General features: G+C 39.1%; 2 protein-coding genes across 5 annotated transcripts in view; both read left to right on the forward strand.

Moving 5' to 3' along the window:
* Positions 1–16535, forward strand: part of LOC113572195 (transcription factor HIVEP3) — a 44623-nt gene extending 28088 nt beyond the window's left edge. For 2 of the 4 annotated variants that reach the window (XM_027001566.2, XM_027001567.2), the window contains exons 2-8: positions 4752–9315; positions 9454–9599; positions 10729–10749; positions 11841–12016; positions 12203–12304; positions 13945–14579; positions 14768–16535. In XM_027001566.2, the coding sequence (XP_026857367.2) occupies positions 5173–9315; positions 9454–9599; positions 10729–10749; positions 11841–12016; positions 12203–12304; positions 13945–14579; positions 14768–15586 (6042 nt within the window). In that variant the 5' untranslated portion in view covers positions 4752–5172 and the 3' untranslated portion in view covers positions 15587–16535. The remainder of the gene's footprint in view (positions 1–4751; positions 9316–9453; positions 9600–10728; positions 10750–11840; positions 12017–12202; positions 12305–13944; positions 14580–14767) is intronic. The other 2 variants (XM_035530812.1, XM_027001568.2) reach the window with 2 other exon arrangements.
* A 4697-nt stretch (positions 16536–21232) lies between these two features.
* Positions 21233–27360, forward strand: LOC113572216 (endothelin-3). The gene is made up of 5 exons (XM_027001602.2): positions 21233–21377; positions 23239–23389; positions 24513–24626; positions 25010–25186; positions 25270–27360. Exons 1-5 carry the CDS (start codon positions 21320–21322, stop codon positions 25379–25381), a joined length of 612 nt encoding a protein of 203 aa, XP_026857403.2. The 5' UTR covers positions 21233–21319; the 3' UTR covers positions 25382–27360.
* Positions 27361–27949: the final 589 nt, after the last annotated feature.

Raw genomic sequence — 27949 nt, forward strand, 5'->3', positions numbered from 1 at the left:
TTGGAGAGCTGACTAAACTGATCTAGAAATCTGAAAAAATAAATTATAAATTAATGCTTTACTCACCACACTTGGCACCTACTTGCATTATTTAAGTCTAGCATAGTGTACAGAAACCATGAAAAAAAGATTTTTTCTACTCTTTGAAAGGAAAGGATGTGCTGATCATTGAGAACTGAAGTAATTTTTATTTTTGGTATCTTATCACTGTTGCAAACATCCTACCTTAGTAGCATTTAGAGCATGGTCTTTCGGCAGGCAGTCAGTATTTAGAGCATGGATTTTTGGCAGGTGGTCAGTAGATGGGCCAATGAAATGCAAGGCATTTACTCTTGACACCTGTGACCCACTGTCTTGCTAAAATAATATTTAGCAATGGAAAGACCAGTTCATTCCAGGATGACCTATGGGTGTCCGTCCAGGCATTCTGCGGGAGGTATGAGTTGAAAAACTGACTGTCTGGCCTAAAACCGGACATCTGGCCAACCTAAGCAGCAGTAGTGGTGGTGGTGGTGGTGGTGGTAGTAGCAATAGTAGCAGTTATATACTATATAGTAGTAGTGGTAGTTATTATATAGGAGCTGTGTTGGTGATTGTGGTAGCAACAGTATTGGTAGTTAGTATACAGTAGTGGTGGTGGTGGTGGTAGACTTATTAATGCTGCTTCTTATATATAGTTGAACTTTAGCTGGGATAACTAGCTGCCTGGATGCCTTCCCGTTAACTATTATTGTTTATCAGTCACTTGAGGAGGTATAACTTAGGGTTTGCTTTCAGGACCACTGGAAAGTAAGCTGTTTGACAGTATTATTTGAAGCAAGTTGTGTAACAGCAGTCACTTCGATTAAAACACTGCTGTTAAAGCTACAGCACATGATGAGAGGCAGGCTTATTTTATCTCTTATAAGTGTTTAACACTCCCCCTCTCCAAATATTCAACCCAAATCTATGTCCTTGAGCTAGTCTGTGAAGATGAACACTGGCAGAACTCCAAGGGTCGTATGGAAGAGGAAGAGGAAAATTGAGGGGGAGAGAAAGAAAGTGTGTGTGTGTGTGTGTGTGTGTGTCCGTGTGTGTGTGTGTCCGTGTGTCCGTGTGTGTGTGTGTCCGTGTGTGTCCGTGTGTGTCCGTGTGTGTCCGTGTGTGTCCGTGTGTGTGTGTGTGTCCGTGTGTGTCCGTGTGTGTCCGTGTGTGTCCGTGTGTGTGTGTGTGTCCGTGTGTGTGTCCGTGTGTGTGTCCGTGTGTGTGTCCGTGTGTGTGTCCAAAAATGGAACTATGTAAGGCAGGCAAATGTTTTCTTTCTTTTTCCATCCCTTAATATAGATAATGCCATTTCCTTCAATAGGTAGTTACGCCACCATTGTAATGTGAGTGATCTTGCATTAAGCTGCCTAGTCTTCCAACACTGTGGTCATCTCTAGTGACCTTGCATTGGCTCTGAAATACCAAGAAATACCAATACTCTACAGTGCCAGGATAAGCTCACCTTGAAACTCCTAGATACAATATCCACCCGTAGCCAGAGATGCAACATATTTATATCCTAATTGAAGGTACAATTAACACATGCAGAATAAAGTGGTATTTCTTTTATCATATCCTGGAAACCATTTCATAGGAGGACAGAATTATACTTAACAAAACGTTATGACTAAAATCTTCTGGAGAATACACTTATGGAGTTATGTTGGTCATGCACTGCTGCTCGCAATGTGCATGATTTATATTATATATATTCATTATGCATATAAATTCCATTTTGTGTAGTTTTTGCGTCACTATCTTGAAATTGTTTCTATGTCCTCTCTTTGTGAATTAAACAAAACATTAAACAAAAACCTAGAGTTTATTGTGCCATCCTTCCAAGGCCATCTCAGTTTGTGATACTGAAAGAAATTAGCTACTTTCTCTGGTGTTAAAGGAACATAATCAGTTTGAGCTTGAAGGGTCTCCATATACAATAGATCAGTTAACTAGCACCTAAATTCAGATTTCCTGACCATTCAGGTGCGTGCGTGCGTGCATGCGTGCATGCGTTTGTGTGTGTACCTTTCCCCCTCTTTCCTTATATTTAGCTCTCAAACCAAATCATCCACAGTGTCATCATCCCTTATACTTTCTCTGTATTCTGTTTACCAGGACCAAGCATGTCAAAAAGCATGTCATAAATAATAATCACCCTGATATGTAGTTTTTCTCTCAATAAAATTTTCAGTATCTTTTCTGAGGCACACTAATGTATTAGTTTGGAATGTGATTCACAAACTTCTGTTAGTGTATTTTATTCTAGCCCCAAGAAGACATTGCTCTCCTAACTCTAGCAGTGTGTCTAATAATCAGGGTTCATGCTGTGTTTAACATATGTTACCACTAGGGAGCCCTTACTTTGTTATCTAGAATACCATCTGCATTCTTCGGTACAGAAAGTATCACCGAAATTACCAGTAAAATCCCAGTGTGTTGAGACGAAAAAGTTGAAAAAATGTGCTTCTTTACCCCTCTTTTGTTTGAGCATTGAATCTTTGGCTCATGAAGGGTTAGTTTTTGAGTCTAGTATTTATCATATTTTTGTGTGTGTGTGTGTGTGTGTGTGTGGGGACTTTTGTGGACTACTGGGTACACAAATTTACTATGAATAATGCTGAGTGGGGCATTGCATTATGAGTTCACAGACTGCATTAAAGAGGTAAACAAATGTGTGTACAAAGACTAAGAGAGCTAACATACTTTTTGTATGTATGTGTCTGTCCATATGTTTGTGTGGTTTAAATAAGTAACTGTGGTCTAGGCAAGTCTACTAGATGGAAATGTAATTCTGTGTTATAATAGATTTATATCCAGACCTTCCGTATGAACTCTGTTCAGGCCAAAAGTAGACTTAATAGGAGACCTGATGGTGAAGTACTCTCACTGAAGAACAGGGAATGAAGCATGTGCTTAAGCAGAAGCAGGAGAGTGTTTAGGTCTTTGTCCAAAAATGCTAGATACTTGATCAATTCTATTTTGTTTATTTATTAATAATTAAGTTACCATAGATCAGGGTATACTGTACTGAGTATTAATCAAACTGCATATGAAATGTCTCTTCAGTCCATTAGTCGATTTAAAACTGCTGCCATGAATTATAATCAAGGTATTAATTTTGTCATGATAGAGATGATGATTGTTTGCTGTTAATAAAACCACTGTATAATCAAAGTCTACATCTGCACAGAGAAAGCTCATTAAATTGTTTCGCATCACTCAGCTTTTGCCTAATGTTTAGGAGAGCAAACATGTTCCAGAATATTTGTCATGTACTTTTGAGAGCAACTGTCTTTTTTTGGAGGGGGGGAGGTTGCTTCCTTTCCTCTTTCTCCCTCTGTGAACACCTAGTAATGAAGCCCAGGTTTGCACTGTTTTTGTGGACATATGGGAAATGAGGAAGACGCCTCATTAAAAAAAATCCTGTCACCGTTGCACACTTGCAGCACTCTGGGATGCAGCAAGTCTTCCATGAGGCCCGTCTGCACATGGAATAGTTCACTAGATTCACAAAGTAAACTATCTATACACTGTCAGAATCCTCCTTACCTTTGGCAGGGCTCCGAATGCTGATACCAAAATAAATGGGTGATGCTCAAATTTGGGTGCTGGAACATGACGGATATTTAAAAAGACTTACAGCTTGCAGAGCACTGCTGAGCAAAAACGGCCCAAAATGTGTACAAAAGTGCAAAATGTCATCACAAGCAGTCACTGATGCTTATTAGTCACAATATGGCTTTATATCCTAAGCAGGGCTTTAAAAAAATATCTCTTAAGAGCCCCTGGCTTAGATCTACAGCACCATCTACTGGGCAATACTCTCCTGAGCTACTTTTAATTGTTCTTTTTCCATATCTATGAGGCTTTGATATTTCTGGTGTAGGAAACAGTCAATATTATGAGCAGCTGCTTAGAGTACAATGAATTTAGTTCATGAAAGGGGTTGTGGTTCATAATAGAGAAGGAAGCTGAGAGAATTTTTATGTACTGTAATTTTCTTACCTTTGAATATTGCACTGCAACATTAATGCTTTCTCCTTATACAAGATAAATATTAATTGATTAATAATTCCTTTGTTTATTATAAGAATTCCTGACTTTCCCTATTGAAACAATACTACTTTGGAACTCATCTTTATTTTGGACTTCTATTTAAATAAGTCAAAAAGCTTAAGACTTGTACTGTTTCTCAAATGTTACAATAGCTCCTACAGATCTGTGTGCTGCTATTAGAGACTGATGTTTTTATGTTTTCATTTATGAGAACATTGCACATTGCCTCCATACTAGCTTGGATCACTTTTAAGAACAAATCAGGCTCAGCAAAGTCAGTTAAATACTGGATGTCTGGGAACAAATTAAGCATGAAATCTTCTCACTATATTTCTTATTATAGAAGTACTTTATGTCTCTGGAAACATTTTGCTCATGTGTCGTGTTTTGAAGAAAATGGAATTAAGAGATTTATAATAAAACAAATCAAATAGTAAATCAAAATTTCAGAAATTTAAAATCCTGTTAATCTCATAACAGTCATAATTAATAATCATAAATGTTTGTCGGGTACATTACCAAAAATAAGCTGTAAATGTAAAGGCAGTAAACAGTAAGCAACTTTAGTGCTAGATGTAACTTTTTTCAGTATGCTAAAGCAATACCTACATGCTATATTTTTGTTTTTTCCCTTTTTCTCCTAAATGTTGCTTTGTTTCTATTTTTTGCAGAGCCACTGAAGTACTGGCAACAAAGACTTAAAAACTTGACTTCACTAATGGATAAATTTAACTCAAACAATTCTGCTTTCTGTGGCTAAGCCCCTCTGTAAGACCACAGTCCAAAGGAAGACACAATAATGAACAATGTCAAGAGTAATTGTGAATGGAAAACCTTCGGCTCTGAAAAAATCACTCTCATGGCTGGTGTTCTTTGGCACTGTTTGATTATATAATTTTTACATCTGGTGAACAAATTTTGATATAAACCAAAACTTTAGATTGTTTTATACATATTTTATAAGTCATGGGCTACTTTGTTTCTGTGCCCAGGTAAATCTGTGGGACTTTGTGCCTAAGGCAATAATGTTAAGGGGGCTGGTGCTAATAGAGGCATTCCACGTGTGTCCATAAGGCCTCCTCCCCACATTCTATGGAGGCAGAGCAAAGCCAGCCGGCTGATGGGGAGCGGTCTGGTGGGCAACAGCAGCCTCTGTCTGATTCTTCACTTAGGGGTAGGTTGCTTCAGTTACAGGAACAGGCTACCTCACAACCAATCCATGGAGCACATGGCCGCCATCAACATAGACAGCCGAAACGCAGCGATATGCTACAAAGACAGCAGCAGCAACAGTCGCAGGTGGGGGAATCATCTTGCCAACGTCCAGATGTCCCGGGGCTATCTCGAGGCAGCTACTCTTCATCTACTTTTGAATCCTCCACCCAAGTTCCTCGTGGTCAGAGGACTCCATCTCAGCATAGTCAGGAAGTACTGGAAGGTACCACATCTAGAAGGGAGCGAAAGCCGCAAAAGCCTGGGAAGTATGTGTGTACATACTGTGGCCGGCCATGTGCAAAGCCCAGTGTCCTACAAAAACACATCCGCTCCCACACGGGAGAGAGACCATATCCTTGTGTTCCATGTGGCTTCTCATTTAAGACTAAAAGTAACCTGTATAAACATCGTAAATCTCATGCCCATCGGATAAAAGCTGGCTTGGCATCTAGCCGTGAAGACCACAGTTTCAGTGGAGCTGAGAGTGGAACAGTGGGAGATGAACAAGGAGAAGAAGAAGCAGAGAGCACAGATTCTGAGGATGAGACTGGTCAGCGACGACCATCTACCTCTCAGGAAAGGCCAGCTCTGAGGAAAAGCTCCAAGGTTGAACTCTCATTCTCAGAAGAAGGACCAAGACCAGAGGACTCTCAAGCCATCAAACAGAGGTTAGCTATGCGACTCAGTGAAAGAAAACGAGTACCCATGGCACCTGATGAGACCCCTTCATCGTTATTGGGTCCTGGTAGTAAGGGCAGCACTGAATCTGGTTACTTTTCTAGCAGTGGAAGTGCTGAGCTTTCCCAGGTGAGCCCTCCCAACGCCAATGTCAAATCCTATGCTGAAATTATTTTAGGAAAATACGGACGAATGGGTCAACAGCAAAGAATTCCACACCAACACCTCAAGTCTTCATCATCTTCGTCATCATTAGGTCAGGAGGAAAAATCCCTTTCTTTCACAGTGCCTAAGACACAAGTCATTGAGCACATTACAAAATTAATCACAATAAATGAAGCCGTAGTTGACACAAGTGAAATTGACAGTGTCAAACCGAGACGTTCTTCCCTCTCAAGGAGAAGTAGTATTGAGTCCCCTAAATTTTCTTCATCCAAAGATCCTTGTGTTTTTGATCCAAAGGGAGATGTTCCAGGTACTAGTTGTACAGGACCAATTATTCATGGTGGTTTTACCACTGAAAGGCAGCACTCACAATTAGTTGAAGACCCACTTGCAGGTCGTTGTTCTAGTGCTGTACTTCTGAGAAGTCAGTCAGTGCCATCCTCTGGCGGGCAAGCAGACCCAGCTAGCACATCTTCACAGAGCTTTCGTCTCAGCCACTCTTTTGATGAGCAGCAGGCTGCAGCAGCTGAGATGAGGGTTGGCCACCATCATCGCATGTTAAGACGGCAACCTGCCATTGAAATGCCAATCGGAGCTGACCCTTTAGAAGCTGGTCCCTCTGTTTCCACTATGACGGAGGCAGGATGGAAGTGTGAGATGTGTGGTACTTGCTTTAAGAAGCATGACAGTTACACAGCCCACAAAGTTACATGCATGAACAGTTCATCACAAGAAGCTCAGAGTGAGAAAGTATGTAGTTCCATACAAGATCGCCCGCAAATTATGCACTATAAGTTTAAAGCAATGGCTGTAGCTGTTCGAAAAAGGAGGAAAGAAGAAAGTTTGGAGGAGGACCCTCCCAGTCCAGGTCCAGCAAATGTGTCCTTTAGCAACCAGCTCAGTACATCGGTAATGTGCACTAAAGATGATTTTCAAAGCTTGCCAAGCACCTTTTCCCAAATTGAGCCAGAAAAAATTGGGCCTTATAAAGAAATTTCTGTAATCCAGCACACTAGCTCCTTTGAAAAGCAGGAAAGCATGTCCATAGAGAGTCAGGAACCAGAACTGGAACATGAACAATCACAGGAGCCAAAACAAACTTCCACATCCAGGTTAGTTCGACAACCTAGCATTCAAGTACCAGAGATCTTGGTGACAGAGGAGCCAGATACTGAGATGGTCTCACCTCCAACAAGTACATTCTCCGCCAAAGTATTGGATAAGGAAGAGTTCCAGTGGCCTCAACGTAGTCAAAGTTTGGCTCAGCTGCCTGCAGAGAAGTTACCACCAAAGAAGAAACGCCTTCGTTTGGCAGAGGCCACCCAGTCTTCTGGAGAATCTAGCTTTGAATCAGTTTCTCTTTCACATAGCCCTAGCCAAGAAAGCAATGTTTCCCACACCTCTAGTCGATCTGCATCTTTTGATGAATCAGGAAAGATTGACTCTGAGATGCAGGCTGGTACATGGAGCTCCAAAGGGTCACACATGCTGACTGTGCCAGGTCCCCATCAGCACCACCATTCTTATAGAGAAATGCGCCGCTCTGCCTCAGAGCAGGCTCCTGCAAGTCCACCACACCCTGCCCAGATGGGAGAGGCTAGAAGTAAGTCATTTGACTATGGATCCATGTCCCCAAAACCTAGTTCAGCTTCCTGGAAGGAAAGGCGAAAGTGTCTCTTAGTAAAGCATGCAACCCTTGGAAAGCCTGATCAGGAAGAACCATCTTCTAGCTTACAATGTGCTCCAATTTTATGTCAGTCTTATTCTGATCATTCTGCCATCTCAGTTGGTGAGCACAGAACAAGAAACACTTCCACACTTAATCCAGAAATTCTGGGCAAAACTCTACAGCTTTTCCAATCTCCTCTCCCTCTTCCAACTACAATTTTCCCCTTGACAAGCCCAGATACCTTTCCTCCACAGCAGCTGACTAGATTTCTACCAGTCACAACAGCAATATCTGAGGTCCTTTCCAGTCGCCGGTTTCAGCAGGCCCTCATACAAGGAGTATCGTCTCCACTTCATCCAAGACAACTTCATTTAGCAGAACACCTAGGCCTTCCTGTTCAGCCCTTGCCCACTTTACTCCCTCTACAGTTCCCTAGTAGTGGTCAACCTGTCCAGTTACCATCAGGTCCTTCTGTCGCAGAATCTAGTTCATCTCCTTCCTCTATACACAGTCCAGGTCTCTTATATCACCAACTTGTAACCCACCACCAACCTCGCCCAGTCATTGCTACCTGCCTTGAGCAATTTACACCAGTAGTGTCACTTGTGGTTCCTGTGCGCTTACAGACTCACATTCCTACCTATGCAACTGCCATGTACACGACCATCTCACAAATTTTAGTCACCACACGCTCTCAGCAACCAATCTGCTGTACAGCCATGGTCATCATGGGACAGCTTGAAGCCAATAAGCTTCAGCATTCCTACCTTAGGCTCCCCACTCTTGATATCAAGACCAGCATTCCTATGTCACTGCCTCTGGTGTTTCAGTCAGAAACTACATCCGATGATGGCTGTGGGCCACTTGGTGCTGGGGGAAATAAACGAATGCTTTCTCCAGCAGGTAGTTTAGAACTCAGTTTAGAGGCACAACGGCAGCAAAAACGAGTTAAAGAGGAAGAAGAGGAGGCAGAAGAAGAAGAAAGGGGAGAAGACAAAAGTGGTGAGAAATCTCTGGAGAAGAGCAATAGAATAGACAAAGAGATGCTATCAGCACGGATAGCTTGGGGAAAGCAAGTCAAGAAAACAGAAGAGGTACAGGAATCTGTGGAAAATAAGCTGGAGCTTGCCCAGGTAGAACCTGGACCATTTAAAAAAGAGGAAAGGGAAGAAGAGAGCCACAGGTGTGTATCGTTGATTGAGATTCCAGAGAGAGCCACAGACCCCCTCTATCCTAGCCTACATACTACCACATCTGTGAGCTGGTGCTATCTAAATTACACCAAGCCCAACCCAGCCGCACACAGAAATCCACAAACATCTGTCTATTCTTCCTGGAGTGTCAGCATGTATAACCCTAACCTTCCTGGTCTGTCCACCAAAATGGCACTGTCACTACTATGCTCTAAACAAATATACAGTTCTGAGATTTTTACCACGGCTACCGCACCACCCCCGACCACTGACAAGCTGGTTGCTGCCAGCAAGAAAAAGGCCAAAGTATCAGAGGTAAACATTACTGTAATTTATACAGAATGCACCATTCAATTCACCATCAACATTCAGGAGTATACTGATGGAATTTTAATGTTAGTTGCTGTAGATATGTTATGGTGGTGTTATTATTTGTGTCTGCCTGGAGTGTAGGTACATGCCAACCCACCCAGTACAGCTGTCAAAGTGAAAGGGGAGCCTCTGAGTAAGAGGTCTGAAAAAGAGAAGAAAAATATAGAGGAGGGTCCCACAACCTCCAAGCAGAGTGAACCACCACGCATTTGCATCTTTGAAGGAGGGTGAGTTAGTCATTTTTGATTTTATAATAGATATCCTGGATTATTATAGATAATCATTCTACATCATTTATTGCAGATTGTGTATTAAGATGATTTTATCCATTTATTCAGTTTGGTGTCACTACATAGATGATGCACAGAACTTTCCTTAAAATATAATTTAAGATGTACATCACATCATAATATTCCAGTATCTTTTAAATGCTCTTGGTGTATCTCATACCAAGCCTTTGAGGGGTCATAAGTAATTCACAAAGGATTGCAGACAGTTAATCGATTCCTGTATTTAGAGTGAAAAGGAACCACTGGACCAGGTGAAAGCAAGGACTACTGAGATTTTTTATTTTTTTTTTGTAATTACCTTTGTCTCTTATTCACACTTTACTCAGAGGTATGCTGAGGTATTCAAGAAGGAATATAAAGAGTGCTGTTATCATGAAAGATACTTGCATCTGAAGTCATGTACTCATTAGTGTCATATCAGCAGCCTCTAAAATGAGTGGTTAAAAGTCAACTCGCTAGATTCCCTGAAATACAGCCTGTCGTATGGCTCCATATGCATCCAAAATAAAATAAAATAATTTGTTTTATGTATCGTTATGAGTGCTGCCCATATAGGAGATAACAGGTACACTTAATTCCCCTGCTCCACTATTTGGTTATGATTTGACTATAAGGAGTGCAAATTTCTACAGTTGTTGCAAAATTGATAATGACATGCCACCTTCTAGAGCATAGATATAGCTACATCTTTCTTTAGAGTAAAGATATTGTTTTAGCCAAAAATCATAAAAACTGGATTAATGTAAAGATGAATACCAAGTTCTCTGCTTTGTACCCATCATTCATTAGCTGATTCTTTCATGTTAGTGTATTAATGGCCAGTTTGCAGCATTGTTATAGGTGTTCACACCAGCCCGCTGCTTTCCTTTCCTTCTCTCTTACAGCTTCCATTTTGCTACAATTTTTCAGTCACACCCACAGACACCCTAATCACATCAGTTCCTCTTTGTGCTCTTTCTCTTTCACTCCATTTCCTCCCTACCATTTCTCACATCTATCAGTGCCTGCTTATCTCAGCATCTCTCTGCTCTCTGTTTTCCTTGCTTACTCTCACTCTTCTTTATAGAAGACAATTAAAGAAAAAATGGTAAGTCTATGTTTGGAGATGTACTCTGTCTCTCTTGGACTTCATTTTGTGTCTTTCTCACTCACACATTTTCTGTCCATCTTTCTTGCTCAGTTGCATGCCTACATAGTGCACAATCCTCTTGGCACCCTTCTCCTTTACTCCCACTAGTTACTGTTACCTCATTTAAAAATACAGTCAACAATCTTTCTTTCCATAAATACTCATCACAGCTGTTTGTATAGTGATATGAATGTTCTAATTTAAGGCAAACTGTCTTAAAGATGTCTTATTTATGTGAGATAAAAGATATTTAGAAACAGCTATTCCCAATTCGGTATAGCTTTATTATACAAGAAGCACACACAAAATCAAAAAGGAATAGATTTGCAGTCAAAAACTAACACCATTAAGGTACCTACTCTAACCTTGCATGTGTACATACAATGTTGGTAAGCCTAGCCTACAGTTCTCAACACACCACTGGCATATTAAATATCATACTCTTGGGGTTCCTATGTCAGAAGTAATGTATAGAAATGTGCAAAGATGTGTTTGTGGTGTGATTTGTAGTGCCTTTTAAGCACTAAACCAGATTATTCTGGTTACTTTGCCTCAACCTGAATCAAAAGGAGTTTTGATTAATTCTGCCTGACTTTGGATTATGTAAAACCTCTGAGGAAGAACAGCAGACACACAACTCATCCAATGATGGCTGTGGGTTAGAATTCATGTTGTTATTTAGCAAGGAGAATGAAGATTATTGTAAATCTAAAGGGAAGCCACTTAATAATTCTAGGTGAAACCTGGAGGGAAATGTTTGGCTAAAACCACGTTTTCCTCTTCATTGATGTTTTTTATTGGCATGGCCAAACACACTGAGGACAGTGTCTGGATTTTCCCCATGCTGGCAGCAGAATGGTGGGTGTAAGGAGCATGGAAAAGTGTCAGGCAGATTTAATGTTGGGGAAGTGTGAAACCTTAATTTCATAAAATGGAATTTTGTCACTCAGAATTGTGATTATTATTAAGTCATTATATTGTTTCTCTCTTTGTCTCTGTATCCATTTCTATACTAATATTGCTATCTCTGTATTAATTTTTATCTCCAGGTATAAATCGAGTGAGGAGTATGTATATGTGAGGGGTCGTGGAAGGGGAAAGTATGTATGTGGTGAGTGTGGGATCCGCTGCAAAAAGCCCAGCATGCTGAAGAAACACATCCGTACTCACACAGACATTCGGCCCTATGTATGTAAGCACTGCAACTTTGCCTTCAAAACAAAAGGTGAGTCTTATTCTAAGATTGACTTCTATGCTGCACTCACACCGTAACAAGCTACACAGCACATCTTTATGCACACATGTCTGTGAAATTGTTATAAGTAGTACTTTTGTTCATTCAACATCCTTTCTAATAAACTGCTTTAATGTAACATGTAAAACCATAGCTCTGTAATTTGCTTTCTGTCAGGGAACCTCACTAAACACATGAAGTCAAAGGCACATGGTAAGAAGTGCCAGGAGATGGGTGTGGCTGAATCAAACACAGATGAGCTGGAGGCTGAGGACCCAGGTAGGTATTCAGGTAGATGGTTGGGTCCAGTTTGCTGATAGGGTCAGAAATGTTAGCAGGGATTGAGTGAGTGGTTAGATGAAGATCTAGTATGTGAAAGTATAGACATAATGAACTGCAGAAAAATGATTGCTCTAAAAACCAGCAAAAACACAGAGAAATTATCAGAGCACGAATGGACAAATGTGTGTTTTTAGAATTATATGCAAAAAGCCAGCATTGTTCACATTTTTTTTTCCATTTGAGTGCAATGAACACTGCAAGATAATTATTGACAACTGATACAAAAAATCAGTGCAGAGGAACTGTAGTTCAATAATTATATAGATACATTTATGTAACTATAAATTTATCATTCAGTACTCTTGGACAAGATCTTTCCCATGTGGCAAGGCATAGATCAGGGCAAGAATATATAACAACATCTAAGGCTTTGAGTGTTTCCAGAATTACATTGGCCTTAATAAATTTGAAATGGAAGAACAACCTTGAAACTTAGAGGTGGCAGTACAAACAAATTGGGTATTCAGTCAAGAAGGTAAAGGAGGTAAGAAAGGGTCACTCTAAAAGAGGCCCAAAGGTCCTGTGCAGAGATGCACGGGAGAATTTATTGGATGGACAGCCATCTGTGCAGCACTCCATAAATCAGGTCTTTATGGCAGAATGGCAAAACACAAGTCAGTGTTTAGTAAAAAGGCATGTGACAGCCCACTTGTAGTTTGCTAAACATCATGTAGAAGACTCTGGCAACATGTGGAAAAAGAAGCTACACTCCGATGAGATTAAAATGTAACTGTGGGTAGAACAGCAGGCACTACGTTAGTGAAAAACAAGCACTGCACTTCATGTGGCTAATACCTTTTGATACATGGTAGCGGCAGCATGATGATGGGGGTGTTTCTCAGTGGCTGGGACAGGGAGACTGGTAACAATTGAGGAATGACTGAATGCAGCCAATACCTCCAGAGTGAATACAAACTGAGAATGGGGTGATAGGTCACCTATCAACACAACAACAACAACAACAACAACAACAACCCAAAGCATACGGTTAAAACAACACTGAAGCAAGTCTCTGAATGTCTCGATTGGCCCAGACTTAAATCTGTGTAGAGACTTAAAGATGACAGTTCACAGACTCCAGTCTTGCATAGCACAAGAGGAATGGGATAAACTGCCAAGAACAGGGGTGCAAAGATTGTGGAGACCTATCCAAGAAACCTTACAGCTATAATTGCTGTAGAATAAAGAATAACTAGTCTGAATACTTTTGTGAATAATTTAAACTGTAAAAAACAAATTTTCGCTTCATGATGGGTCATTAAATGTAGCTTGATGCAACAAGTAAAGGGGTCTGAATACTTCCTGAATCTACTGTGCATGCGAGTCTGCGTGTGTATGTATTTACATATTCTCACAACAGTGTTTGTTTTTCGACTGCATCTGACTGTGTATATATATTTCTTGATGCATATATTATAGCTGCAGTGTCTTATGTTGTTTGCCTCAGGATTTATTTGACTGAACTAAAACAGAAACACTAAAACAGATGTACACTATGATATTTTGTTTGCTCTGTGGTTCATTTATTGAATGGAGCATACAGTCATAAGCATCCTGAAGCCCTTTCTGTTTGCCAGGAACCAGTGAGGGACAATTCTGTGAATCAGAGGATGCAGAGGAGCACCAGTTTTCTGATGTTGAGGACTCTGAGGATGAAGATGATAATGATGAGGATGATGATGATGATGATGATAACGATGAAGAGGAAGAGGTGTTGTCCTCCCACGATGAACCTCCTTCGTCCTGCTCTACCGACACCCATCAGTCTGATAGTGGTCAGGGATCACAGACTGACCTCTCAAATCCCACTGTTCCAGAGACAGAAGACCACCAGTCTCCTTGCAGACCTTGGTCCAGTGGGCGTGCTGCATCACCAGGGAGTAAAAGGGCGCTGTTCTCCCATAAGGGCTGGGAGGTTTCTCCCAGAGCCTTCTCTCCTGCTAGTGAAGGCTCACCTCTCAGGAGTCTGTCTCCCAGGCTAGAACTGTCCTCACCCAGTCGACACCTCTCACCCTCTCCAGAGAGAGGTCCCTCTCCTGTTAGAGCCTCCCTACTCAGGCCTCTCTCTCCCCTGCAGCCCCTTTCCCCTGCCCATCACAGGAGCTCCAGAGCCCATGTCTGCACGATGCCACTCAGACCCCAGCATAGACCTCACAGTTCTCCTGGACAAATCCACTGGGAGTCCAGCTCTCAAGTCCAAGAGGGCCAGCAGGTGGGTGACTTCAATACTAGTGCCATATATGTTGCACAACAGATATATTTATTTTGTCTTATTTACTGTCAGAAATGTAAATGAAACTAGAGAGATTAAAAGTCCTTAGCAGAGATGTGTTCATATCAGTGTTCAAAGAAAGAAAAGAAGCTGAATGTTTGACTGTATTAACTTGTTTCACTCTGCAGGAAAGGCCTGGTACTCCCAGTACCCCTGTCCAGGAAAGACCTGCTACTCCTGGTGTTCCACAGGCTCCACAGCGGCTGAGTCCTCCACATCATAGCCTGTTACTACCCACCCTGCGCATCTGTCAAAGTGATTCTTCTACTCACCTTTCTGTCGCAACAAGAACTATGGACCGTATGTTTAGCCATCTCCCCTTACACTCCCAGGACCAGGCCCGCATGCCTTACCATATGATCCCCATTGGAGGAATTCAGATGGTGCAGCTCAGGCCTAGACCTTGTCCCAAACTGGAACGAAGTTCATCTTTGACCCCATCACCCACCTCTCCTAAGGAGGATTTCCCTTTCTGCCTCAGCAAAAGGGATACATTATGGAGCTCACGCTCTGAAACAAGCCAGCAAAAATCTCTGGCAGTTAGCGGGACACAGAGCCTGGAGCGGGAAGCCAGGCTATCAGGGCTGCAGTGCCAAGCTACATGCTCAACAACAGCCAAATGGTCCCTACAACATGGCAGTATGGAGCCAAGAGAAAAAGACAGAAAGCAATATGGCAGCTCACAACCCTCCAAGACATATTCTGTTGCTCCTGAGACATCTCAAAGTGAAGTGAGCCAAGATAACAGTGAAGGAGCTGAGAAGATTTCTAGTTTTGATGAGGAAGAGGCAAGATCCTCCTTATACAGAACTACTGAACAGCTTTCAGAGCTGGAGAGGCCTAAAGAGACCCCATCCCAAAGGTGTAGCTCAACTTCAGAGGGGACTTTAGGAGAAAAATCTACCCAGTTGGGTAAGAGCCAGGATGGCAACCCAGACAGCACTTAATAGCCTTTTTGCTCAATGTCAAAATGCTCTTGATTGCTACTATAATATTATTGTTCCTTTTTGTTTTGTAATGCTGTTGTTTTTATACAATTTTTCAATACTGTTAGTAACTTGATAAATGTTTGTTTTTTGCAATATTCAAGATTGTAATAAGATGCACTTTTTTGTTTGGACAAAACAATGTTTCTGTAATCTATCACTTCTGTCTTACCTGTATCTTTATTGACATTACAATCAATCTTAAGGTATCTATTTGAATATGTATATGTAAAAATACTTCTTAAAAGTAAATATGATATTGAATAAATTTATAAATGACCAAGGTGAATATTTAAACGAAGAGTAATTCCAATATCTTGTCCCTTGTCCAGTATTATTCAAAGTATAGTTGTGTGCCTTTTCTGTCAGGATTTATTGCTTAAGGTGTAAACAAAAGTGAAAGGCTGTGAATTCTTTTTTTGAATACATGATTTGTTTTATGTTTAGTTGGAGTTGGTGTTGGTGTTTGCAAAATTGGGAGGCATATTCAAGTTATTTTCTCTGAAGTCAGGGTAATAGAAAAAGTAGTTTGTACTGAAGACAGCTGAAGGATTGCAGAGAGGTTTGCAAATAAATTGCACTGAAGTCATATTTTTTATATAGAAAAAATAAGATATTGTGTCTGTACAGATAAGAATTCTATGGTCCATATTTATTGCCATGTGAAAATATGAAAAATGTTTTTTGTTTATTTTAGTTTTTGAAACAATTTTATTGCATTTTTATTCTTTATACTTTTTTGTTTTTTACTTTTCTGTTACATTCTGAAGACTTGAATTAAAGAAACTGGACTTGGTGACAGTGAAGGTGGTCAACAGCTGCAGGGTTAGATAGATCAAAAGCCTTCCGAATTTGTCACAGATCTCTCTAATTTCTGAACCAATAAAGGTGCACCAGGAATTACTCAAAATGTCGTTTTGCCAAATATTTCAGTGTCAAATTTGGATATACCATTCTTTTTTATTTAACCATTGTGCATTTGTCATTCTGTCTGCATTAGTCATCAAGTGACCAACAGATGGTGTATCTTGCTTGCTTTCATTTGCTTATCTTGTCTTTGTCTGTCTCTGTCGTTATCTCTCTATCTCTGCTGTGAGGCTGAGCAGGGAGTTTTTTGTTTGTTGTGTTGATGACCTGAACTTTTAATGATTTCCTGGAAAAAACTATTGTAGCATTGGTCATCTGCACTGCAATGAACCTGAACATTCAACATATGCTGTAATAATAATTATATGTTATATTTTTATAGCACCTTCTATGCTCTAAAGCAAAATTTACAAGAGGAAACTAAAATGCATGAGCACGTAAGAGTGGGGCAAAAAAACTACTACTGTACATAAATGTTCCACATATATGCTTTATAGGGAAGAGTGGCAATAGCAAGCCATTAGCACAGATTTCACGGTGACCTGCACAAGTGTTTGTGAAATTACTAAATTAGGAAATTTGTACAGCTTTTCCCAGTTCAGTGGGTCAAATTTTCATGTGAACACAAAAACTATCACTATGTCTTAAGTGCAAAGGTATTGTGTCATGGGATATGCATGAATGCACAAAGTGCCTTTTGGGAAGTTCATGCCTTCAGTACATCTTACTGCCAGAGGAGGTGAAGCTGGCAAAAAAAGGGAAAAACTTGCAAGTTTGAACCCTGACAATGCTTTCCAAGAGATGAGTAATTTGGGAGGGTGTCCAAGAGATTGGAAAAGATGTTTGATCTAAAATATCTTAAAAAAAAAAAAAAAAAAAAAAAGGGTAACTAAATTTGATAATGTTCTCAAGCACACATTACATTTACTTTTTTCTAGTATTCTTACTGAAGCTCTGTATACACTTTCTACTCATCATGGAACTAACTGGAAAGCTTCTTATTATTAAGGAACAAATAAAAATATAAACATTACAGGACAGCCTGCCTTAGCCTGTGAAAACAAGGAGGATAAGGGCCTAGAGATCAAAGTAAAAAAATAAAAAGAAATGTAACCTTTTGAGTTCAGTTGTTTCTAAAAGTTTTTTTTTTTTCAAATTACTAAAAATTCAACAACAAATTACTATTCAAATCAAATTATAGACCAAGGATGAAGTTACTTTTACAGTGTACTAACATTAAACCGATGAATTTAACTTGCCCTCTTGCATTTCTATTAGCATAGTATTAGAAGACAGTAAAATAAAATTGTTTTCATATCGAGTCAAAGCACCTGTTTTTTGTGAATTATTTATGATTTTGCTAAAGGGTATTTGTTTAGCACAGTTCTTTACTTAATGAGAAGCAATCTCTTGATCTGTATAAGTTTGTTTAATACAAATGCAAAGAATTTCAAGTATGTATAAATATGAAATAGTCAAATGAGTAAAGAGAGTCTTAACTGGAAGTTGGCAACCTATCATGCTACTATAATGCTTCCTTTATGCCCTTGTGGCTTTATTGGTTCTGATAGAAATCTAAAAACATTTGGATAAGGGGTAGTGGTGTATGCCAGTGTATTTATGTTGTGGATTTATTTTAGCATTTTTAGGGAGAAAAAGTATTTCTTGCAAATTAAACGAAGCTGCACTAAGATGACTGGGATTATGGATTATAAATAGCTCTGGTGAATGTGAAACGTATTTAACCCTCTACTCAACATTAAAGAGGTTATAGATTTATATGTCTACATGTCTATAATATATTACATTGAATTACATTTTAAAGTTACGTATGAGACACAAGCGAGACACAGTGAGGTACTGTTACCTCATATCTCACTGGCAGCACCCCAGTAAGTCATCTGATGCAGTCTGTTTTCAAACACACATGTTATAAAGCAGTCAGGGAGAGGATGGGGGGGGGGGGTTAGGTTGCTAAATGGCATATGTGGAGCAGAGTGGGATTGAATGTGCACAGGCAAGCAGGGAGTTAAAAACAGCACTAATTAAAGGTAAATAAGGCTCTTCAGAGAGGAGGGTACTGCCTACACTTCCTCCCTTAGCAGTGGCCTGCCTTAGTATTCCTGTCATGAAAGAATTGTGCAGAATATGGGCCAAGTGTGGAAAATCCATGGCAAGCATGCAGTGAGGGGTGGAGGTCTCTTTTTAAAAAGCCTATTTAACACATTTTCCCAATTAACTGAAATTCATTCACATAGCTGGATGTTACTCAAACAAGGCTTACTTGTTTGGATTATTTATCATTTGAGGTGTATACATTGGTAACTTGCAAAGTTGTAATTGTAAAACATGTAATAACAATTTTAGCTTTCTGTGCAATAGCAAATTTATGTCATTTGGTACAGCTTTGGCTTTCATCTCATTGTTTCATGGATGTTTATTGTCTGTTCTACATTTGTTATTGTTGACATTTTCCAAATTTGTTCATCATGTTTTGCAGTAGCAACAATATCGTACATTTCAAATGAATATCGTCAGTGTATTCATATATATCCAATATAATTTTATACTCTAGATCACGTTTGCACTGTTTAAAATGTAACCATATCTAGTTAAAAATTCTAAATGCACAAAGTGCATACACATACTTTACATTCTTCAAGCAGGTTTTGTCACTAGATAACTAAATAAGCCAAACCAATTCACCCATGTCTCTCTGATCCTAGTCTGTTTCCCCTCTGTGGAGCTTGTGAGCGGAGAGGTAAAATGTGATATGATTTTAGAAGGATGAGTGCATTTCCTCTGGTAGAGGAATGTGCGGAGGAATTTGTACTACTGTTCTGCAGTGGTTTCCTTCCCATATTTATGAATTATTTTGTCTATGTGTGAAAGAATTCAGCTGAACTGTTTTCATGTCTGGCTTTTAATATTGCATAATAACAACACTAAAGGTTTGTTTCGGGTATATATTGAATATCAGACACATGCGCTCTAAAAATCTCAAGAGGTTTTAGCAGTAAGTGGTGAAGATTTCATACATGCACACCCAAACACATACCATTACACTACAGTAAATGTTTTCTTATAACTGAATGCATGAAGTCAAAACTTAAGTTAGTGATACTATAGTTTTTGCATGTGATGTAAAGCAAAGCTATGTGGTAATAATACACCAGGTTCTAATTTCGAATTGTGCTGCTAAGATTTTAGATTATATGGTAATAAAAGCTGCAGGTTTTTATATGCATACACTTAGACAAATGTTTCTTGTATTTTTTATTTAGTTCTCATATCAACTCTGGGTGACTTATCTGTCTCTTTTACAATACCAGTTTGAAAATCCCACTGATCACAGTCTATGTGGAGATTAACACCTCACTGGGTTTGTGTTTAAGTGCTGGCCTCCTGCACTGACTGCTGCAAAGCTACTGTGTATGTCTGTTGGAAAATTATATTCAAAGGACACTGTGTGCTCGCTCCACACTCTGTGGCCACAGACTACACTTGACACCTGCCTGACACAGCATGCACGTATTATCTGTATATTGGCCACAGTCTTCCAGCACAGAAGTTCATTGTTAACTGGGAATTGGCGGCCATTTTAGTGGAATGACACCAAGATCTTCCCTGGTTCTGGAAATGTTTGAGAGAGCACTGAGAGAGCAGTTGGCTGTACCCTACAATCTCTGAGTCATCATAAATTCCAACAGGGCTTGCTTGTAGCCATAAACATGGTTATAACCATTATAATGTTATTTCTTTTTAGATACATGCTGCTTTTTAAACACCTTTAATATTATTATTCCAATCACCTAAGGGTAATTGATCCACTGAATTTAACGTTACTTAATTTAACTTTAAAATATCACCAGTGACAGCGTAATGTAGTCCAAGGCTAGTCTTGATGTGGTGTCAGAAAATCGCAAATGTTTTTTTAGTACATAGTACATTTAGTATTATTGCACCTCATCAAGCCATTATAAATTGAGTTAATCACATAACAAAAAATAACAAACTCATTATGTGTGTTTATTAACCCAGTGCACTGTGTGGTGGTCTAGTATAATTCTGAAACATATTTTGTATAATTTACATTTACAATTCAGGCTTTCTAAAAGGCAATCCACATTAACAAAACCAATTTTGGATTACTGTTACTCTCCTATCTGAGGAACAACTGATATCTTAGGATATCAAAATCAGATTCAGATTGGTGGGAACAGGAAGCTAAGACTTCCACACACATAACCTACAAACAATGCAGATGAGCTCAGCTCATGAAAAATCCCTATGGTTTCCATTATGGTTTCCATAGGTATGGCTTGCCCTATCAGAAACCATACAAGACCACAAATCCCCAAATATCACCTTTGTCTCCTGTACATATGCCCTCTTCCATTCTCCACATACATTCCTTCTGCAGGCTCCAAATTCTTTACCCCCTAACTACAAAGACCTTCAGATCACTGTATGCTCCCAGCAGAAGACAGGCCTAGTGACTAACACCCTCAAAACTTTGTGTTTTTGCCTGTTTCTCCTCCTCACCCATAGGCTGGTGACGTCTGCATGCAGAGATGCTGAGACTCCTGGAATGTGAAAGGCAACCATGACAAGCTTGAGTTGTATAACAATGACCTGTGCTTGCCGACCTAGGAGGATGGGTGGGGCCAGTTCAGCGATATCATAGAGAGCAGGGACTATAAGTGTGGCCAAACATGACTGCTCAGCACTAGACAAGTACCTACAACTGAGAGTGAACTGCTTAGAGTGCCTTGACTAACTAGGACCTTTTGACATTGCAGTGATACCTCAGTGGAACTCAAAGCAATGGCACTGCATACTGTCCTGCTTTTGTCCATTAGTTGGTCTTCAGTGCTGCATGAAGGTAAAAAGCTGGTTTTATCTGAAATTAAATATACCATTCTGTTTGAAAATGAATTGAATCATAAAATCTGTAGTCACTGACTATAGGAAAGAGTTGTTTAATACTCCTGGTAGAAAATCTGGTTTGTCTTGGAAACCATAAAAGAAGGGCTCTGGGGGCACATTGAATGTGAATGAAGATACATTTGTCTGTAAAGCAGATGTTGAGAGCTTAGTTTGATATATTGAGTGTATAACAAAATAAGTTTGTGTGCCAGAGTAAACGTTTTAGTCATACTTAATTTTTTAACCACATTAAAAATAAGAATTTGCCTTTAAAACAAGACTAGGAACTAGGAAGGCATAGTTTTACCAGGTCACAATTTATTACACAGCATCTTTCATGCAAGTGTCAGCAAGACATCTGAAATGCTTGAAAATATCTGTAAGGCAGAATCCCCCTATGGCTTAAAGAAAAAATGTCTCGTTTCTCAGTGCCTTGCTACTAGTTAATCTGCTGCATAGTGTGCCAAGATATTAATCCATTGTTAATTATAGCCAAAGCAAACAAAGCAAACAATAAACATTATATATGACGTCTCTTGGATCTCTTGTTCATGCATATTTCAGCACTGGATCGGTTACTCATATAAAAAGACTCTAACCTTGAGAAAATAAAATGACTGATTAAATCATAGTTTTTCCCACTCATCGCTACAGTTTCCAATAAACATATTTCAGCAATCTTTGTTATATAGCTAGTTAGCTAGCTAATAAATACATTTGGCTAATAGCAGTGTAGCTTCCTTCCCTCTGGGCAATGTGGAACACTGAATTAATAATAATTACATTAACAATTCACCACTACAAGTGTTTGAAGTGGGAAAAAGTGCCAGTACCCTGTTATTGACATGTTGGCATGTGTATCAGCTGGTATCAGCAAAACAAAGTATTACATTCTGAATTTCTACAGTGAATAAAAGATATTAGAAGATATCAGTGATGTTCACAGCATAAAGGTATTTACTTAATCTGACCATTATTTCCCAAACTATTAATTTTATCAAAATATAAAATAATCATGTAATATTTGTATATTATGTATTATGTATGTGTGTACTGTTGTGTGTTTGTATACAAAAATATATCATTTGATCCTTTGACCAACAACTGGGCCTTTCATCTTTACTGACATTATTGTTAACACTATAGTTGGCTGCAGTAGCAGTAGCTTCAAGTGTTTTTGCTGATGCTACATTAACAGACTCCTTGCTTGTAGGAGTGCTGCTAAAAAATATTGTGTCATTTGTCTGACTCACCCTGAACCTGATACGGATAGAGCAGAAAAGAGTACGGGGTACTTGTGAGAAGTGCTTGTAATACAGGACAGTGGAGTTTGACAAATACATTCAGTCTTTGCATCACTTCCCTTTAAAATAATATTTCAAGCAAGGACACACACATGAAACGACAAACTTTAGCTTGCCAAGCATTCCCTCTGGTCTCTGCATCTATGTGGTCCAGCAAAATGCCTCCTTTTAGGCAGGCCCATTAGGCAGTGCTGCAAAATGCCTCTTTCTGACTAATCCAAATCCCAATAAAAATTAGTCATGACCAATTTCTTAGTAACAGATTCAGCCAAGACTAAAATCACATGGTTACTAGAGATTCCCTAGAGAAAAGTCACTAATCCTTCCAGAAAAGTAGCCTAAAAGCACAATGGCTGCTTGGACTAAATCCATGATAATATAAGATATACAAATGACAAACTAATGCATGAAAATGTGAAATAATAATTTGGGCCTTATAGGGTAGCCAGGGGCATCAGGAGAAGAGTTTGTGTGTGGTAAGTGTTGACTTTGTGTCCTTTTTCTGTCCTCCAGGGTTAGGCTTCCCTGTCATTGGCCAGTCTGAAGTGAATGAACCAGAGCCTGCACACAGAGTGCGCACTAAACGATGCTCCTGCAACAACCAGATGGACTCTGAATGTCACTACTTCTGCCATCTGGACATAATCTGGGTGAATACCCCAAGGTGCGCGCACACACACACACACACACACACACACACACACACACACTGAACTGTATCTAAGTTGATTTCAGTAATTCACTTAATTTTCTTTCTCTTAAACATCAAAAGTTATAAAGGTCCACTAGCATGAGATTGTTAATTGTATCTCCTTATAAAAATTGTATCATTACACACTAACCTGTTTTTTTGTGATTAGAATCAATTAGAATTTAAAGTATTATTTAAAAAAGCATAATTTGTCATGAAAGAGTCAAAACATGCAATGTTTCTTCATTTCCAGACTTTATCATCTGGATTCATACTAGATTGTTTATCTTATCTGCAATGTACATTAGGTCATTTCCTGGACAGCACTTGTTTCTGTTGAGTCAAATTAGACTTTCTGGTTTTCTGGGAGGATACCATCAGGACATATTTAGAATTTCTGTAAACAATCCATGCAGATCACATTTATTTGATGTCATATGTAACCCAACTTAAAATAGTCCAGAATTAATTCAAAACCAACCATAATCATACACATCACCAAAAACCTGTACAATAAAATTATGCATTTCATAAAATCATGCAAATAAAATGTCTAGACTTGTCTGTAAAAAAATATTTGAGTAGTCATCTTGTACAACAAACAAACACAAAAATGCAAGCAAACAAAATAAAAAAGTCAGTTATCAATATAGAGCATAACTGGAAATATTTCACATGCAGTCTGTTTAAAGCATAAGCTAAAGCGTTTAAGGGTACCCATCTACATTTAGGGTACAAGCCATTGTAGTCCCATTGTACAAACCATTGTGTGAGCCATTGTGATCCACTATATTTGTTACTCATGACAGAAGCATTATGGCAGTGCATTGTATGCTTAACAGACACTTTCTATATCAGACTAGTTTTGTCACTGAAAGAGGGTTTATGCTCTTGTGTCACATAAGCCATCATATAACTATGATTTACTATTTATATTGTTAGTACAGTCATTTTGCCAATGCCACACTTCTGTGCATTCTTGATATACCTAAGGCCTACACAACACAGTTTTTTTGTGTAAACTGACAACTTGTGTAAACTGACATATTTACTGAGAAACAGATAATGATCTGTTCTTTGGACTTACCCTCCACAGTAAGATTACTGTGTATGGTCTGGGCAGTCCTCTGGCTCGGCGGCGGAGGTCTGCAGGCCGCTGCCTCTGTGCCAATTCTGCTGATCAAACCTGCAGCAGCTTCTGTGTCCACAGGTGACATATGGATGCACATGCACGATAGGCCTTTTGCTTTTGCTGTAGTGGTATCAAGCATACAGAGGTTGTGCTCACACAGTAAACATGTTTTAGTTTAGTACTACCTTGATAGTCAAGGATAATGACTGACTGGGACAAGCATATTTAAGCTATTGGAAGAAATGGGGATGTAATTGTATAATTCCACTTAACACACTGTTTATCTTACTATTTGCATAACTCTAGCTCTGAACCATACCTATTACATATAATTTAATTAAATGTAACTAAAATGAATTAAATGTGATTAATGTTATTTAGCAAAGGAAACTTTATTTTATGCATTTTTCTGTTTGGTTCTTGAAATGTTTTGCATTCTTTTGTAATTATTCTTATTTCAGCTTAGAAGAGGTCAGAAGAGTCATGCTGAAGAACCTATCTGAGCTACTAAAAGATCAATCAGAAAGCCCTACAGCAGACCTGCACAGTGCCTTGAAAAAGCAACACAATGTTGCTCCAGTAGTAGTGGTTGATGGAACTGTGGACAGAGCTTGTATAGATGTTCTCACATTCCTCAGGTGGGTCCATGCTCACATTTACTGATGTGAAAGTGTCTTCACCAGGTTACTCTGCTTTACATCACATTTCCCTGAACTTACAGAAGAGCCAGGACAATGAAGAGGATTCCTGCTCCTAGACAGAGGGGCTCCAGGGTCTTTAGACTGGCTATAGCTAAATTTAGGCTGGGAACAATGAGGACAGCAAGCACCTGAAAAAACCCCACCCTCACAGCCTGTCTGGCAGAAGGGAGTGTCAAGCATGAAAACATCTACAAGGGAGAGAAAAGAGCAGAGGGCAGCAGGATGGACAGAGAGTGAACATTTAAATCACATGTGAAGTCCAGCTGGGAAAATGCTGAGAGGCAGCAGATGGAGAATGGCTCTGTGGTTCCAAAACTGGTTTTACAAACCAAGGAAGGTGAATAATGAAGAAGAGCTGAGCTGTCTGCCTTCAAGACATTATAGACGTTGGTGGTCCTTCTTCTAAAACCATGATAACAGTTATTGATATGGATTTAAAGGCTATGTGGGAAGGTAAATAAAATCACATAGGTTATGTTGGCTGAAGTACATCTTAAGTTGCATTTTGTTATGTGGAAAAAGCAGAAAATATTTTTTCATGAAAGAGTACTTCTTGCAATGATTTTTATGATTGCTGCTGTAGACTGGTTCAGTTCCTTTTATATCTCTACAGAGTGCAAGAACTGAAAAACTGCACTAAACATTTCTTTACCTAAGAAAGATCAAAGGTCATGTTATAGCTTACATTTGCTTTATCATTATAGGGCATACTATTCAAACTACTCGCAGAAGTCTCACTGGCTTCAGTGGACATTGTTTAACATTGTTTATGCTTTTGATTAGCTGTTTGTTATCTGTTATGGCAACAGCTGACAATAGAGCTGGGTGTGCCAAAAACACTTTCCTAGTTATAGAGGAGGGAACATAGCTGATTTTTAATTACTTAGTGACAGTATTTTTACAGTGGTTGAAATGTAGATTTGACAAGTAATGGCAATAAAACCTTTTGAAAAGGAGTTGGTTAAATAACACTGGATGGTCAAAGACCAAGTTGGGAGTTGTGCACTTGTCTTGAAAGACCTTCGCAGGGGCAGGCACAATGTCAATATGTTTACCTAGTGGGTGTCATAGTTCAGAGCATATTAACTTTGCTTGAGTTACCTAGTATGGAAGTATATACTCCTAGCAAGAATTTAATTATATCCCTTTGATACTTATGTCTGTAATATTAGTATCCATATTGGTAGCTTAATTAGAGAATGTAGTCATGAATGCTCTTCACCAAAATTTGCATTTCATAATGGAGTTGCATGAGCTGTAAAATACGTTATTAAATCATTTTGGATGTTTTATATTTTCTATTGTCATTCTAAATTGACTAGTTACAATAATTAATTTTACTATTTCCACTACCACCTTGTGCAATGACAAAATGTGCCAGTTATTGGCCACCTTTAAAGGATTAATGTGTGTATAAAACATTAACTGTGGTGAGGTGCATGTAAAATGAGTGTGTTTTGGAGAATGAGAAAATTCCACAGTCAGAGTAACAGGAAGAGCAAAGTAATTACTAAAGCAAACAGGTGCATAAATCAGGAAGCTGACAAATGGCACATGGACAAGTAACATTAGACAATAGCCATATGAAAACAAGTGTAATGCTTTCCTCCTGCATTTTGCACAATCCACTAGCTTGTGAGCCCTGTAGGTCTGTGAATATACTTATATTTACTTCTTATATCCTGTGTGTCAGAATTTCAATATGGACAAAGCCTTATAAACTGACCTCAGATGACCTTGTAAATCTAAAACCATGAGGCCAATGAATAAATTGTTTGAAGTTTTTCTGACTGAGGTATCAGCAGAAATACCTGATTGATCATTTCCACTGCTAGTTCACTTTGTCACTGCAGTATCGGTGGTAGTGGTAATGCTAGAATATAAATGTACTTCCTCCTTCATGTTTTTGTATTTCTTTCTTATTTATGAGAAAGGAACGAGATGAAGGCAATGTAAATTAAATGTTAATATCTGAGACTGGCTTTGTGTGTCAAAATCTAGCCAGGCAGTCTATGTAAATTGTTTACAGTGGCATTACAGAGTGTTTGAAATTGATTCTTCAACATGTTTTGTACTTGTTCTTATAATTAGATCTCTGTCAATATACTGCTGATCCATTTATTCATTTTCATAGCAAATAAAATGTTGCTCTTTTGTAAAGTCACAGGCTGTACATTTAACAAGCAACATGTAGCACTTCTGCTCTAGTCTAGAGCTCCTGGTGTTCATTCTGTTATCTAATATTGGCTTAGGTTTGAAATTAATCCGCTGACTCATTTTGGTTATTTGTGAGCAAACTAAGGATTCACAGGATTGATTTGTTACCATTTCATAGTATTAGGCAGCACTGCACATCTAACTGCTCAGGCATCTTACTGTGTAGATTGTATTCATGTAACGCTGTTGGCCCGAGTGCCGCAGGGCAGGACCCACAGACTCTCTTGACGGTGAATGACGTTTATTAACATTAAACGCAGAGAACATAGGTGGCACTCACATAGGACATCTATGGTGAACATGCTTACCCATTGACACTGAACAAAGAATACATACACATTAATAGTGAGTACACAGACTAACGTTACGACTGCAGCGATGTTTACATAGATCGACTTTAACACATAAGTAGCGACATAACTACTTATGCTACATGACCAACAAGAGTGCACACACGGACAGGGGTTTAAACAGACAAACTAA

Source organism: Electrophorus electricus, chromosome 10, assembly GCF_013358815.1.
Source record: "Electrophorus electricus isolate fEleEle1 chromosome 10, fEleEle1.pri, whole genome shotgun sequence".
Taxonomy (NCBI): Eukaryota; Metazoa; Chordata; class Actinopteri; order Gymnotiformes; family Gymnotidae; genus Electrophorus; species Electrophorus electricus.

Bases quoted from the DNA above. Each gene is read 5' to 3' on its own strand.
- LOC113572216 (XM_027001602.2), top strand. From the start codon at position 21,320: ATGGCACTGCATACTGTCCTGCTTTTGTCCATTAGTTGGTCTTCAGTG. The intron at 21,378-23,238 runs GTAAAAAGCTGG...TCTGTCCTCCAG, and splicing joins GTCTTCAGTGCTGCATGAAG to GGTTAGGCTTCCCTGTCATT. The intron at 25,187-25,269 runs GTGGGTCCATGC...CTGAACTTACAG, and splicing joins GATGTTCTCACATTCCTCAG to AAGAGCCAGGACAATGAAGA.